At 52.2% G+C, this 16,766-nt stretch overlaps 1 protein-coding gene across 1 annotated transcript in view; it reads right to left on the reverse strand.

Annotated features, from left to right (window-relative positions):
* Positions 1 to 13,167, reverse strand: part of PPL (periplakin) — a 49,440-nt gene extending 36,273 nt beyond the window's left edge. The window contains exon 1 of the mRNA XM_084761669.1: positions 12,964 to 13,167. Within this exon, the coding sequence (XP_084617795.1) occupies positions 12,964 to 13,025 (62 nt within the window). The 5' untranslated portion in view covers positions 13,026 to 13,167. The remainder of the gene's footprint in view (positions 1 to 12,963) is intronic.
* Between the last annotated feature and the right edge of the window lie 3,599 nt (positions 13,168 to 16,766).

A 16,766-nucleotide genomic window follows, 5' to 3' on the forward strand; every position in this document is an offset into this window, starting at 1 on the left:
CCAGTGGGGTCCTCTTGTGCCCCTCTTCCTTCTCCTAGGATGGGGAAGTGAGGCCTGGGAGGCTGCTGGGTGCCTTCTTGGAGCCTGTGCTGGCTAGTCATCTGAGAGGAGAGACCCTCAATTAAGAAAATGCCTCTCTCCGTGAGATCAGGCTGTAGGCAAGCCTGTAGGGCATTTCGTCAGTGAGTGATCAATGGGGGAGGGCCCATCCCACTGTGGGCGGTGCCACCCCTGGGCTGGTGGTCCTGGATTGAGCAAGCCATGGAGAGCAAGCCAGTAAGCAGCACCCCTCCATGGCCTCTGCATCAGCTCCTGCCTCCAGGTTCCTGCCCTGTTTGAGTTCTGTCCTGGCTTCCTTTCATGAAGGATGTGGAAGTGTAAGGCAAACAAACCCTTTCCTCTGCAAGGCCGCTTTGGTCAAGGTGTTTCATCACAGCAATGGTCACCCTGACAGAGCTCTAGGGCTGTGACAAAGAACATGAGGCCCTGACAAGAGCTTTCTGGGGACAGGAACAGGTATCTCTTTGTGTCCCTAGGATGTATCTGGAGCAGAGCAACCTCGGGGGGCAGGGCAGGGAACTGCAGACCGGTCCTAGCTCTGCTGCTGGCAGTTAGTGGTTCAGTAGCTACAGCCTTTCCCTGCTCTGTGCTGGGGACTCTGTGGCTCTGATGTTACTTGCAAAGTGGGGAACCGGAGTTTGAGCCCTGTGCTACGTGACTTCACGGCACGGCCAGGACAGCCCATAATCTTGTCAGTACCAGCAAAGACACCCATCGAGGAGCCAAGAACAGGACATCCACTGGGCACATCCACACACAAACGCTCTGCTTGTGTAAGGAGGACCACAGGGGTCTCAACAGACCCTGACTCCTGTCCTGCTTGGCTGCTGAACAATTGTAATTTCATGCAGGGGCCGCTGGTCCTTTCCCACAGCATGGGTGGGGGAGAGGCAGGGAGGTGGAAAGATGCCAGCAGAACTTTTCTTCGTTAAGCACACAGCCCAGTCAGATATACCTGGGTTCCTCCCTTTCTTATTGCATTGCCGGTGTCGTGGCTTCTCTGAGTTGTAGTTGTCCCACCCATAGTGTGGGAATATTATAGGATAGGATGGCTGCACCATGGTCTACAGAGGGAGTCCAGGACAGCCAGGGCTGCACACAGAGAAACCCTGTCTCACTAAGCTTAAAAAAAAAAAAAAAAAAAAAAAAAAGAATGCCTGCACACCAGGGACTGCTCACACTCCTTCATATGAAGACTCCCAAGCTGGACATGAAGTCATGTGGTCTAGGGGGCAGATCCTGGGGCCTCTAGGTTGAGCACCCAGTGCATGCCTGCCTTGCTCAGAGTTTGGTACCTATGGCTACTTAATAAAGTCAGTTATTTGCTCCCTGGAATCCCACCCACCCCAGCACGTGCACACGCACGCGCGCACACACACACACACACACACACACACACACACACATACACACACACTCACACACACACACTCACACACACACTAGCTAGGCATTTGCCACCCGCTCTTTGACAGACTGACTCCCAAAGGATGCAGGGCTTCAGCCTTGCCTAACCGAGCCCAGATTGGAGTATAGGGGGTTCAGTGCATGAAGACATAGCTGGCCCCTCAGGACACAGGACAGAGGTGGGGACTTGGCTTGTTCCCAGGCTAGGAGAGCAGCTTTTCCCCAGAGCAGACACTCTGAGAGCCACTTGCTGCCCCAGTGGTCCTAGAGAGGCCAGCTCTCTGCCACCACCTCCACCCCAGCTGTCCCTGCCTGCCCAGGGTGTCCTTGTCACCCTGCCTCTCCTTTTGTAGAGGTGAGGCCTGAAGGGGGAGGTGGCGACTCCATTCTCGCCACAGCCACCTGACTCTCCAGGCCTGAGTCAGTCCCCATGCACCAGCCCTTGGTCCTGCCTCAGTTCCTCCCTTTTGAGGTTAATTCTGCCTCGGTGAGTGTGGGGCGTGTGCAGGTGGGGAAACACCTGAGGAGGAATGCCTGGAACGTGGGAGTGCACACTTGTTCTCAGGAACCACTCGCCTTCCCAGAGCTTGCTGCGGCCACAGCCGTCTTAGGTCTCACCTGCCTCTGGAGCCAGGGGTGGGCTCAGTGGCTCTGAGGTGCGTCGAGTGTGATAGAGGCTGACTTGGGTGTGGTGGGTCCCCCAGCCCAGCGTCCTCTAAAGAGGGACTCAGAATGTGACTGGAATGTCAGGGGTTAGACAGAGACTTAGATGCAGAGCATCCACTATGTAGGTGCCTACTGACTGCTCAGCTTTTCATGTGTCATTCAATTAGGAGCCGGGAAGGGCAGTGCTACAGTTCTGGGGCTTTTAAAATTTTTTTTTTATTATGTTTTAGTTATTTTGTGCACATGTGTATAGATATGGGCATGTGTGTGTGTGGAGGTCAGAGGAAAACTTGAAGGAACTGGTTCTCTTTCCATCATGTATGCCCTGAAGAGCAAACTTTTAGGTCATCAGACTTGGTGGCAAGTGCCTTTATCCTTGAGCCATATAGCCAGCTCCGGCTTTGCATACTGGGTTTTAGTGTGTGTGTGTGTGTGTGTGTGTGTGTGTGTGTGTGTGTGTGTGTGTGTGTGTGTGTGTGTTGTTGGGGAAGAGTATACATGCATGTGGGTGTGAGTGTGCCCATCTGTCCATGTAGAGGTCAGAGGACAACCTCAGCTGTCCATTTCTTAGCTGCCTTCCATTTGTTATTTGAAACAGGGTCATTCATACGTAGCCTGGGACTTTACTAAGTAATCCAGGCTAGCTGCCCAGCACTCTTCCAGGAATCCACTGTCTCCACCTTACACCCCCATCCTTGGGACTAGCAATGTGAGACACCACACCCAGCTTTTAACATGTGGCCCCTGGACTTGAACTCAGTTCCTCACCCTTGGGAGACAAATGCCGATGGAGCCACCTCTTCAACACTCTTTCGAGTTTTATCTTATTGTTCCTGCCTCAGCCTCCCTATTGCTGTAGTTACAGGGCTGTGCCGGCACACACTCGTCTTCTATGACCCTTAATTCCAGACCTTGTAAGTGTTTGGGGCTCCAGCAACAGGCGTTGAAATGAGCAGACACTTTAGAGAGCATCAGTAACTTCTAACCTCTCCTCCAGATGACGTCATCTGAGGTACAGTGCATTTAAGAGACCTGCCCAGGGTCACACAGCTATGAAACGGTAGCATCAGATTAGATTTGACTCTAAGCAGCCAGGCTCCAAAGCAACCTCCCCAGTCCCAGACAAAGTGACAAGAGACACCAGGAACAGAAGGGCGAGGCACTCACTACCAGGAGTGACAAGGTAATTGACATCTTCTTGGCATTATGGTCAGTACAATTAATCTCAGGTAACAGGCAAGGTGACAATCAGCGGTGGTAAACTGAGGCTGAGTCATTCTTTCAGATGTGCCCACAAGAACTCCCCACCTGTCCCTCTGAACAGGACTTTCAAGTGCAAGGAACCAACATGGCAGGAACCTGTGCCACACACCCTATCCAGTGACACACAGGGGCCACCTGCCAGGATGGATGCTTTTGGCTTACACTGAGGTGGGATGCTGAGCTTCAGAGCAGGCTGGTGTGGTGGGGGTCTCATTGACTCTCAACACATCTGCACATGTATAGCCAAGAAGGGCCAATGGAATTGCTTTGTGGTGGGTTTTTTTTTAATGCAGTTGTTATTGTTATTATTAACTTTTTTTTTTTTTTTTAAAAAGACAGAGTCTTCCTATGCACCCACAGACTGCAGCAGCCCAGCAGGTACTCTCTAGACATTCAATAACAACTCAACACATTTCACTCCTGCGCACCAATTCCTCGCCATCTTCCTTCCTCTAGACCCTGGGGATGGGATTTTGAGCATAAGCCCCTGGAGATATGAGCTGTAGACAGACCATAAAATGCCTGCTCCATTTAATTCCTATACTCTGAGCCCCGAGCTTATGCAAGCCCTGGAATTAAGGGTTATAGAAGGGCCCACCCTACACATGAGTAAATCTGTATTGTCCTAAACTTTATAGGTTAATAGGGAGGGTTAAGAAAACACCCCAGTGATTATAATTAGGAAATTACCTAGGCCAGTGTATTTTCAGCCTCATTAGTCCTATTCAGGCCTCATAATCCAGCTTGCTGTTGTTTGTTTGTTGGAGAAACAGAGTCTTACTCTTGTAGACCAGGCTGATCTTGAATTTGCAATCCTCCTGTCTCAGCCTTTTGAGTGCTAGGATTACAGGTACTCTTATGATCTAAATTTAATTCTGGAAAATATGACTCAATCCAGTGAACAGGTGAGAAAGAACAAAGAAATGAAAAAGGGAAAGCACTATAAATGTCAATGCAGCAGAGTAGGTCCCAAACACATTGGTCACTACAATAAACATAAATGAGTTAAACTCTCCAATGATGGGACTCGGGATCTAGTTCAAGTTGGCAGAGTGCTTGCCAAGCACGCACAAAGCCTGGTTTCAATTCTCAGCACCCTATAACTTGGGTGTGATGGCTTACGTTTGTAATCTCAGGATCTGGGAGATGGAGGAAGGATGATCAGGAGTCCAAAGGGATCTTTACTTACATAGCAAGTGTAAGGCCAGCCTTGGCTATATGAGACCATGTCTGTTCAAAGATATTCATCCCAGACTTGCCTGGAACTCAGAGAATTCCATTTACCTCTGCTTTTCAAGTATTGGGATTAAAGGTGTGCAGCACCACACCTGGATTGTATGACATTTTAAGACATACCTGAAACTAAGTGATACAGGAAAGAATTGAAAGGTGTAAAGGAACAGACGGTGACACTCCAGGAAACTGCAACTGAAAGGGGAAATATAATATACACACACCCCTAAGGACAGGACAGAGCATGACATCAACATCACTACTGTGGCTACTCCTGACTGCACAGCCCAAGAACAGAGGCCAATTGCCTCTAAAGGCTCTGATTTAATTACTCTGAGATGAGACATATCCTGGTAGACCTCCTCAGGTATTTTGAAATACAGCCAGGGCTGAGAACAAGGAACTGAAGCACAGTAAGCTGTTAAAAACTAAGCAACAGGGATGAGAAAAAAAATTCCAAGTCTCCACCAGAAGGAAATCTTAAGAGAAAGCCACATTCAGGTGGTATTCAATAAATACCAGATTGATTAGCCAATTGACTGATATTTTCCCTACTAGAAACTTCTGTGGTAATTAGACGGTCAATCCCCCCCACGCCCAGTTATTAATCCTGAGGAAGTAAATCCTACACTGAGTGGGTTGCTGGGGTCATAATTCCTGCTCTATTTTTAAAGCCTGAACTATTTCTGCCTAGGGAAGGCCACCCACCTCCTGGCTTCCAGGCCTCCAGCTCCCGATACAGACACACAAAGGTCAAGTCAAGAATCTGGTCTTGAAGGTTCCTATGGTACTGACAGGGCTCGAGCTAACCATGGTACCTCTGGACATTAGTGTGCCACTCTGAAGTAGAGATAAGTCATCGTGACCCTGTAGAGCTTGCAGAATAGTACCAAAGAGAAGTGGTCACCCCTGTGCCTGTTACTAGGACTTAGTGGATATCCTTTCATAGCCATATTCACTTCAGACTTTCTTTAAAAATAAATAAAAGGAGAGAGTGCAGTGGTGCACACCTGTAATCCAGTGAGTTCGAGGCCAGCCTGGTCTACAAAGTGAGTCCAGGACAACCACGGCTACACAAAGAAACCCTGTCTCGAAACAAACAATAAATAAAAAGGTCTTTTATATTGATCACCCTTCAAGCCCCCCTCACAAGAGTACATAGTTATATTTATATTTACATTTTTATTATTTGTGTGTGTGTGTGTTGGTGTTTTGCCTACATGTACGTCTGTACACCACACACACCTGGTGCTTGAGGAAGACAGAAATGGACACTGGAATTCCTGGTTATGAACCACCATGTGGTACTGAGAACTGAACCCAGGGCTTCTGAAGAGCAACATGTGTCCTTAACTGCTGAGCCATCTCTCCAGCCCTCCATTTATGCTTTTAGTACATCTATCAACATCCAAAAGTTATTGATAACATTGCTTTTTTTTTTTCATTTTTGTTGCTGTACATCTGTCAACATCCAAAAGTTATTGATAACATTGCTTTTTTTTTTTCATTTTGTTGCTGTTGGTAGTAGCTTTTTTGTTTGTTTGTTGTGTTTTGAGATAGGTCTCACCATGCGGCCTAGCTTGGCCCTGAACTCACAATCTTCCCGCCTTAGCCTCCCCAGTGCTGGGAGTACAGACCTGCTTCAGCACACCTGGCTGCTCTTTGTACTTTTTGTTTGTTTGTTTGTCTGTCTGTTTGTTTCAAAACAAGGTTTCTCTGTGTAGCCTTGGCTGTCCTGGACTCACTTTGTAGACCAGGCTGGCCTCGAACTCACAGCGATCCGCCTGCCTCTGCCTCCCGAGTGCTGGGATTAAAAGCGTGCACCACAATGCCCGGCTTTCTTCGTACATTTTAAAACCTACCTACGTCCTCTCTCACCTTTCATCCACTTGCTCTGCCTGCTCAGCGTGGCCCTGTGAGGATACTCTTGTCTTGTCAAATCTTTATTGTCATCTCCTGCCTGCCCTTGGCGCAGCTTAGATGCCCCCATTTCCCCTTTCTCTCCTATATTTCAGTACCTATTGCCCCGTCACTGTCACCTGCTGTTTACTCTGCCCGCTCGTTAGCCCAGGACAGAGACTGGATGGGGGTGGGGCCACACTGCTCAGGCTCCAGAGAGAACTCTACCCAGCTTCTGCTTACTTTCCCCGTTCCCGAGCCTCTAGTCTGATGGCTGACCCCACTCTTTCATTCATGGTCCAGTGGGCTAGCACATGAACCCAAAAGACCCTGAGATAAGACTGACTTAGGTGAGACAATGGGCTGGCTGGCTGGGTGTTGTCTCAGCAGGAGGCTTGGGAGGGCTCCTGGGAATCCACATAAATGAGCGAGAAGAAGCAAGGCACGTCAGGGAGGAGGCACAGCCTGGGCGAAGGCCTCGGCTGGCCAGGAACAGCATGGAGACAGGATAGGCACTCACACTATACGGGGCAGCATTTGCCAGTGTTCCAGAAAAGTCAAACAGGCAGGGACATTGCTGTCACATGCAGCAGAGGCTATGCCTGCGTCAGGGAGATGGGCCGTCTACTGGGTTAAAACAGGAACGGCAAAGGGCCAGCTAAGAAGCCCTTTGGGCTGTGAGTTCTGGAGGCAGCAGGAGTGGGGACCCATTTAAGAGAGACCGCAGAAGGCCTCTCAGGCTTAGGAGGCTGAGACTACAAAAACAGAAAGAATTAAGCCCCGAGGCCAGTTCCCTCTTCCAATGCCTGGACAGGCTGAGGCAGGCAGGAGGACACAGATGGTGCCAGCGAGGTCCCACACTGCCTACAGGGGGTTACTGTTCCCTGGGAGTGCCTGACTCTTATCCCATCAGCTTTGGGTGGTAAACTAATACTTATAGGGTATTAACTAAGCCATGCTTCCCCAAAACTTCTTCTCCCCCAAGGCTGGCCACTGACTGTGCCTGGGCACCCTTGTCACTAACAGTGCTTCCCATACGCTGAGCCCAGCTCTGTCCTGGATCTCTGTCAACATCTGCACAGAGAGCTGGCCAGACCAGGGCGTGGTGGCCCATAAAGGCAGTCCCAACACATGGGAAGCTTAGGCAGGAGAATAGCCACGGATTTAAAGCTAATCAGGGCTACATAGTTCATTGGGGGAGGGCAGGGGTGTGTGTGTGTCAGGCTACAGAATGAGTTTGAAGCCAGCCTGGGATGTAATAGTGAGTTCAAGGCTACTCAGGCGACATAGTACGTTGAGACCCTGCCTAAATGCTCTCCCTCCCTCGCCCCACAACGCCAGCCCTAACCCTTAAAAGGTGTGGGGGGACATAGTAGCAAAGGCTACAGAGCTGGATTCAACATTCTGCCCTCTGGCTGGAGAGTCCCTGGACTGGGCTGCCACTAGCCTTAGCCATGGGGCGGGATTCTCCTCCTCAGGAACCCCTGTGCCACACGCCCCCATAGGCCTCTTGTGAGCCCAGGGTGGTATCTTTCTATTTCAGTTTTAGTGTTCACCTCTGAGAAGTGGGAGCCAGCCCATCTGGCGGGCATGGGGTCAGAATGACACGTTACCATGTCCCACAGCCCTTGACAGGTGTAGGGGAGTAGTGGGGAGTCCCTTCTGCCCAAGACATCCAGGTAGCAGGTGGGGAGCGTGCTTTGCTGACAGGGCATCCTGTCATCCTCCTTCTAGCTGTCACTCATCAGTGGGGGCACGCAGAGCCTACGTCAATCTGTTGCCAGGCAGGCTTCTAGACTTAGAACCTTGTCCTCGTAGCAGTGTGTGGCGGGCTCCAGAGCTGCTCCAGAGCTGATCCAGGTGAGGATTATGACACTACACCCATCGCTCGGATGATGAAAGCGAGGTTCAGAGACATGAGGCAATCTCCTCAAGGTCACACAGTGCCGAAGAGGCACAGCTGGGGCTTGAACTCACGCATGCTGAACATCAAATGCTACTTTTAGCCACTAGGATTGTCAGGGTGGCCCCAAGACGTGCTTCTTGCCAGCCCCCTTTCTACGCCCCAGATCCTCCCGCTGGCGCAGGGCCATTGAGGCTGGTTTACTCTTGATTGCCAGCCTGATATGATCTCGAATCATTCTGGAGACCAATTTCTGGACACGCCCGCCAGGGAGTCTCTAGGTTACATTAGCTGAGGTGGGAGACCCACCCAAAATACAGGATGTACCATCCCCAGGGCTGGGGGCCCAGCCTGAAGAAAAAGGAAAATGTGAGCATCCGTCCCTTTCGGCACACTGAGGTGCAGGAGGCCAGCTGCCTCACACTCCTGTCACCATTGCTGCTCTACTATGACAGAACGTGAGCCAAGCCCTCCCTCGCTTAGGTAGCCTTCTTGCCAGAAGACTGGATAGGGCTGGGAGAGGCTGTGGGGCCGCGGGGCCACAATGGAGGTGGATGTGTGAGATCAGTTCTATTTAATTTTTAAGACAAGGTCTCTTTATGTAGCCCTGGTTGGCCTGGAACTCACTATGTGAACTGGGCTGGCCTGGAAGTCACGGAGATCGCTCATCGAGGTCAAGGTTTTGCCTTTGGATTGGGTCTGACCCTAAAGCCGGATCTTAAGTGCTCCACTCACACACCTCTCCCAGGACGTCGTCCCTGACCTAGAAGCACTCTGACCTGACAGATTCATCTACACCATTCCAGAAAGCAGAATGGGTGGGCTGGAGACCCGGCCTCGTCCGTCACGTGATTATACCTGTGTATAACCTCTTATCTCCCCTGTGTGACACCAGCAACAGAGCGCAGGGAGTGGTCAAGGTCTCCTTCAGCTTTGCTCCGCCCACGGGAATATCAAGCTTGTTCCTGGGTTTCTAGGATGTTTCATGCTTGTTTTCACACAGGGTCTCATGCAGCTTAGGCTGCCTTCAAATTCTCTCCGTCAAAAGGGATAACCGAGAACTTCTGACCCTCCTGTCTCCACATCCCAAGTGCTGGGATGACAGGCATGACAGGCCACCGTGCCTGGTTTTATACAGTTCTGGGAATCAAGCCCAGGGCTTCATGCATGTTAGATAAGCACTCTGTCAACTTATCCACGACCCCAGCCACACAGCATATGCTGCTGCTGCTTCTTCTTTTTCTTCTTCTTCCTTCTTCTTTCTTCTTCTTCTTCTTCTTCTTCTTCTTCTTCTTCTTCTTCTTCTCTTCCTTCTTCTTCTTCTTCTTCTTCCTTCTTCTTCTTCTTCTTCTTCTTCTTCTTCTTCTTCTTCCTTCTTCTTTCTTCTTCTTCTTCCTTCTTCTTCTTCTTCTTCTTCTTCTTCTTCTTCTTCCTTCTTCTTTCTTCTTCTTCTTCCTTCTTCTTCTTCTTCTTCTTCTTCTTCTTCTTCTTCTTCTTCCTTCTTCTTTCTTCTTCTTCTTCCTTCTTCTTCTTCTTCTTCTTCTTCCTTCTTCTTTCTTCTTCTTCTTCCTTCTTCTTCTTCTTCTTCTTCTTCTTCTTCCTTCTTCTTTCTTCTTCTTCTTCCTTCTTCTTCTTCTTCTTCTTCTTCTTCTTCTTCTTCCTTCTTCTTTCTTCTTCTTCTTCCTTCTTCTTTCTTCTTCTTCTTCTTCATCTTCTTCTTCTTCATCACCACCTTATGGTCCCTATGGTTCTCATCCTTTTCTTTGGACTCCTTCATTTAATCCTTAGCCAATACTCACAGGCTGACACTCTGTTATGCCCATCCCAGGCGAGAAAGTGACTGGGAGAGGTCAAGAACCCCCACTAAAGTTGCACAGCCGGGGGTGGGGTGGGGGTGAGGGTGGGAGCATGTACCCTTCAGCACCTCCTTGTTGGTCTAGATGCTATCCTCAGTGACCCGCACCGCGAGCCTGACCCTGCCATTAGCTCAGGTGTGAACACCAACTTCCACACCTGTCATTAGGAACCAGGGTGACTGGAGCATCGGGGTTCACACCCTGCCCAGAATCCCTTAACCCATGTCACCTGCTAAAAGGCAGACAAACAGGGAGGGTGCCTCTCTGTTCCTTGATGGGGATTTGTGCTGTCCAAGCCCTTGGCTGCCTGCGTGTAAAAGTCCTGACTCAGGCTTCTGGGTCCCCTGAGCTTGGGAAGGCATTGATAACCCTCCTGTGGGTTGTGTGGGTACTCCTGGTGCGCTGGGCGCCCTTGTTTTTCCAGCCCTCTAGTGGTGAAATGCTGATCATCCCATTTTCAGCGGACAGGGAAACTGAGGCCCAGAGCTCCTATCCACCTTCCCTTAGGACTGCATTCTCCCTCAGACAGCAACAGAGGAGGAGCCACAGAGAACTCAGAATGCAGGAATGGCTCTTCAGGGGGTCCTCCCTATGGCCAGCAACCACAGCTTAGAACATTAGGTACCACCACCACCTCCTCCAACACCACCTCCATCACTGTGCTTGCTACAGGGCTGGCTGGGCACCAGCCAGTGCTTCAGAAATTGTTGTGGTCTCAGTTCTAGGGAGGCTGAGGCAGGAGGATGGAGTTCAAGGCCAGACTGAGCTGCGCAGTGGATTCCAGGCAAGCCTGGGCTACACAGCAAGACCCTGTCTCAAAAAATAAAGGGGAGGGGGGGATGAATAGGTAGAAGTTTGGTCAGGAGCTAGTTCTCCAGCAAGGAGGTAGGGACAGAGGGCGCCCTGGGCCAGGAGACCATGAAGAGAAGTGTCTGGTCCCTACTCAGGGTTAGATGACCACAAGTCTATGAGAGCCAAAGGAGGCTTCATCCTGTCCTAGAGCAAGAGACTTCTAAGCTGAGGTCCATGGCCGAGGCTGCCAGCCAAGGACAAAGTGGGGCTGCCTAGACCAGGAGGAAGGCGGGACTCCTGTACTGTAACTGCCAGGCGCCGTCGTCTCCCCCCCCACTCCGCCCCCCCCCCCCCCGAGCTAGAAAAGATGGAGATGCTTCTAACTCCCTTCCCTGCTCTCTTCCCTTTGCTGTTAGATCCAAGCCCTGGCCTTCAAGGCTGGAGGGCTGGGAGTGTGGGGGTGGGACCTGGCCCTGCTCCTGGGATGTGTGACTCTCCCCCTGTTGAGGACCACAGGGGCCTGACCCCTCGTGGGACTGGCACAAAGTGTCCAATTGTGCAATACTCAAGAGAGCAGCACAAGGACTGGATGGGACCCCAGCTGGGTCTGACAGCCAGCTGGACCAGTCACAGAGAAACAGTATGAAGGGCCCTGCCCAGTCTCTGGAGTTGTGAAAGACAGGGTTGATGAGGAGAACAAAGGAAAAAAAAACTCCCAAACTTCAAAAAGCCCTGTCAGTGGGGCCACAGGGCAGTCACAGAGTTTCTGAAAGCATAAAAACATGTCGGCCACACTCCAGGCTGCAGTGCCCAGAGCACCTGTCTCAACAGGTGGGTCTGGGTTGAACAGGCAGAGACTGCCAGCGGGGAAAACTCTGGGCCCAGAGTCTCCCCTCTTGCCTCCATCTGGAGTCTGGGGAGCAGGGAGGAACTGTTTACGGACCAGTGGAGAAGGACAGCTTGGTGTAAACCTCTCAGCCAGGTGAGCTGTGACATTTGTCACTTCTCAGCTGCCTGAAGTTCTTTGGAGAGACACTCCCCCCCCCCCGCCACGCCCCCTCCCGCCATTTCCTCTAGTGGAGTGTCAAGGCAGAGGCACGAGTTCCACCCCCTCCCTCAATCTCAGCCACTTCATCAGTCTCAGCCAAACCGGTTATTAAGCGAATGAATACATTAGGCTTATCAAAACCGACGTGGGCTGTCTCTCCATCCAGACACATCAAGACATGTCATTCGCTTCTCTGGGAGGCCCTGGGATAGACGCGGCCGGTTTCGGGACTAAGGGGGTGGGGAAGCGCCGGGAGCCACACCCCTGAGAAATCACGCAGTGAGAAATGAGTCTGTCCCCACCCAGCCGGGCTGAACGGGAGTCTAGAGAGCCCGTGAATGCCTTAGCGTGGGCCCCCGCGGCCCCTGCCTCTGAGTGCGCCAGCGCAGGCAGGCAGGTGTAAATTGGGAGAGTTAGGACAGGTGGCCCGCCCTTGGAGCCATCATCTCCTTCAGCCCAACTCCAGCAGCACCTGCTCGGTCTACAAGTACCACAGGGGAGCACTCTACACCCAACTTATTTCCCGAGAGACCCAGGGTGCCCATACAGTGCTTTACAACTGAGATTCCAGGTTCAGGGTCACCCCACAGCTTGGGGTACAGTCAGTGTCTTGTACTCCTCACTCGAATCCGCACCATCTAGGCCCCCAAAGTAACGCATCATGGATCTCTAGAGTCCCTCGTATTACTCTTGGTGCCCCCTCACCGGTCCCATCTCACAAGGGCAGAACTTTCTAGTTCCAGAGGGACCTCCGCCCATAGTCCCCACGCATCCCCGACTCCTGGCTCAGCTCCAGGTCTTCCTCATCCCAGCCCCAGCCCAGGACGCCCCCTCACCTCCGCGCTTGCACCGTTGGACTGTATTTGCCTTTGTTTTTCTTCCTGAAGAGCGAGTGCATGGTGGCGCTTGGGACGGAGGGACTTGGGATGCGGCGACTGGCCCGGCGCGCACCGAAAGCTGGCGACGGGCGCAGGTGAAAGGCGGCGGTGGCGGCGGCGCGCGGAGCCCCGAGTGCGGAGGGCCGAGGTTTTCGGTCACTACAGGAACAGGGCGGGGCAATCGCCCGCCCCTCGCTCGCCTGCGGCTCCTCGGGAAGGTGGCGCTTACCTTGAGGGCGGGGCTTCTGGAACTCTCCCTGGGTCCCCGCTGGACACCGCCCCTGATCCCTCGTACTGCAGAGGCTGCGCAGCTTGTAGCCGGAACCAGGCCGCCCAGGCCACCTGCGCCAGGACGCGAAGCCGCGCCCATCCAGCACGTCGAGCCTGACCCGCCCCCTGGCTGAAGGGTTTACCTGGGCAATCCCAAGACACCAAGACACTCCTCTTTTGATGACTCGCAGGTGGAACCTCAGACAGGTTGTGGGAGACCCAGGGTAGTGGTGGGATCTCTGCAAGTCAACAAATCACACTCAAGATGGGGGCAACAGGGTTGGCGATGGTCCCAGCCACAGCCACAGCCACAGCCACAGCCACAGCCACAGCCACAGCCACAGCGTGGGATTGAATTCCGATCCTGCGGTCACCTATGGTCAATCAAGACTTCTCTGACAGGTGTTTTATTTATTGTCGTCTGCCTCAGTTTCCTCCTTTGCCAAAGGATGATAACGACCCACAATCGGAAGGGCTATAGGAGATTCCTGTAGCTATCCTCACCAAAGAGCTTGGCACATAGTGGCAACTAAACAATCAGGAAGCTTGGCCACTACTGCCACCCAGGCCCGCTGGGGAGGACATAAATATCCCTTGAAACATTCATAACCCCGGGCCCTGGCATGATAGATAGAGAATTCATGATGGATCATAAAAGCTGCTAGCTCTGGCTGAGAATAGCAACGTTGCATAACCCTGTCAGCACGTCCTGGAGCGAGACAGGGCTGGGGGCAGAAGGCTGATGGAAACGTGGAATTTTATCCCATTCAGAGCTGTACCTGCATCCCATTAGCTCACGGCCTGCAGCAAGGAACATATTTCTGTTTACGTTGGCTAATGGGAAACAGAGTCTGAGTAGGAGTTAGGAAGAGACAGCTGAGAGAACTCAGCGCCACCCTGGGGTGGGAGGTGGGGGGTGGAAGGGGTGGGAGGTGGGGGTGGGAGGGGCGGGAGGTGGGGGGCGGTGAGGGGAGAGGTGTGGGAGCTCATCTGGGAAGAGGCATGCTGGAGAGATTCTAGAGACAGCCAAAGGACTTAGAGTTCAAGAGGGGAGATGAGATCTTGAGAGTGGGAAGGGACAGACAGCTGTGGGCCTTCCTCACGCCATCAAGAGACTTGCGTTCAAATTCAGCAGTCTGTCTCAGGTCTCTGTCCCACAGGTTTAAAATCAGGAGGTGGGTACTCAGCGGGTGTGGCTCAGTAGCCAAGAGAATACAATTCTCTTGCAGAGGAGGACCCTGTTCATTTCCAGAACTCATGTCAGGTAGCTCCAGCTCCAGTACCAGAGGAATCTGATGCCATCTTCTGGACTTCACAGGCACCTGCCCTCATGTGCACATACCTGTGCACATACCCATGCACGCACCCACATGTGTGCATACACACAATTTAAAAACAAATATGTTTTCTTTTTTTCTCCCCCCCCCCCAAGAAAGGGTGTCTCTGTGTAGCCTTGACTGTCCTGCACTCGCTTTGTAAGCCAGGTTGGCCTTGAACTCATGAAGATACACCTGCCTCTGCCTCCCAAGTGCTGGGATTAAAGGCGTGTGCCACCACCTCCCGGCATAAATATGCTCTCTAAACTATAGCAGATCAGGCAGGGAGTGCAGCTGTACAATAAGCTTTGTATACACGGAAAGATACATGAGAAACAGCCTTTGCTGACTCCTTTGAGGATGAACAAACAACTCCTCTGGGGAGGAGGGGAGGCAGCCAGGCTAGACTGGTGTTTGAGTTGTTACTTGGTCTCTCTTTAGCTGGGGGAACAGCGGCCAAGCCCTTTTGCCTCTCTGGCCTCAGTTTTCTCCATCTGTGAAGTGGGTAAAGGCAGAGTCATCTCAGGATGAGATCCTTCATAGTGAGCCCATGGGACAGCCTCATTATGGTTAGATGAGGCTCAAAAAAAGACAGGGATGCTTCTTTTGCTGCAGGCCACCAGCTCATTGGATGCCGGGTACAGCTCCAAATAAAACTCCAAATTTCTCTGAACACTCAAATCTGTTTCTCAACAGTTCCTGGATGGGTGAGCGGGCAGGTGGGTGGGCGGGCAGTGGTTTGCAGGAGGCCAGTGGGACCGGGAGCTCCAGGCCAGCAGGCTTGGAACACTGAGGAATCACAACAACACGGAGAGTATCTTACTCAGAGTTTCATCTCTGATGATCTGTTCTTCTGAGTGCTCTCTGCGAGGCGAAGCCCCTAGGACACCCTGTTCAAGAGGGACCTGGTATCTTGGCTTTTTCTCTTGGGAAGGGGAGCCATATTCTGAGAGTCACAGTGCCTGACTGGTCTGCGGTCACATCCAGCAGTTTCGAGCACCCATACTCTGGGCACCCCCCCTCTCTCCCCACCGTAGCTCTCACTCCCAGGCACAGGACAGCTGGGCCTGGTGCCCACTGACTCAGCGGGGCCGGGCCCAGGGGTGTTGGAGGGAGTTAACAGATTAAGGGAGGAATTCCACTTGGCCCTCACCCATTTTCTTGTTCCACACTCAAAATTAGCCAGCCTCGGGTGGTGCAGCTGTGTGTGCATGCATGGCTGTGTGTGCACGTGGGTATGCACATGCGCTCCACACACATCTGCGGGCAGGCAGGATGGGGTCGGGGATCTGCTCTCACCCGTAACATCCTCTGGGGGCCAGATGGGGTTAGTTCGGCATTGCCAAGTTGTCTTCTGCCAAGCTACTGACTCATCCTTTCTGCTGTGGCGGGGGCGGGGAGGCCAGGCCTGGGCTGGGCGGGTACTTGTTCCAGGATGGTCATCACGGAGGCACCTGCAAGGTGCCCAGCAACCAGTGACCCTTGGCCCCTTTCCAAAGCTGGAAGGAAGGCTTCGTTTTCATCGTTGCAAGGGCCATCCACACCCTCTCTCTATGCTCAGCATTTCCCCAGAAGTTGGAGAGGAATGCGCACTCCATGCTCGCTCACTTTGAACCAGTTTGAAACAGGAAGAACAGCATTCTCTCAGCCAGGGAACAGAGGGCCATCCTTACAGGACCAGGATGGAGCCTTCCCCTCCCAGGGTGGAGGTCCAGCTCTATCCTCCCTTGGCCAGCCTCTCTCTCTCTCTCTCTCTCTGTCTCTCTCTCTCTCTCTGTCTGTCTGTCTCTCTCTCTCTCTCTCTCTCTCTGTCTCTCTCTCTCTCTCTCTCTCTGTCTCTCTCTGTCTCTGTCTCTCTCTCTCTCTCTCTCTCTCTCTGTCTCTCTCTCTCTCTGTCTGTCTCTGTCTCTCTCTGTCTCTGTCTCTCTCTCTCTCTCTCTCTCTGTCTCTCTCTCTCTCTCTCTGTCTCTGTCTCTCTCTGTCTCTGTCTCTCTCTGTCTCTCTCTGTCTCTCTCTGTCTCTGTCTCTCTCTCTCTCTCTCTCTCTCTCTGTCTCTCTCTCTCTCTCTCTCTCTGTCTCTCTCTCTCTCTCTCTCTCTGTCTCTCTCTGTCTCTCTCTGTCTCTGTCTCTCTCTCTCTCTGTCTCTGTCTCTCTCTCTCTCTCTCTCTCTCTCTC

The sequence above is a fragment of the Acomys minous genome, assembly GCF_964271855.1.
Source record: "Acomys minous genome assembly, chromosome: 16".
NCBI classification, from domain to species: Eukaryota; Metazoa; Chordata; class Mammalia; order Rodentia; family Muridae; genus Acomys; species Acomys minous.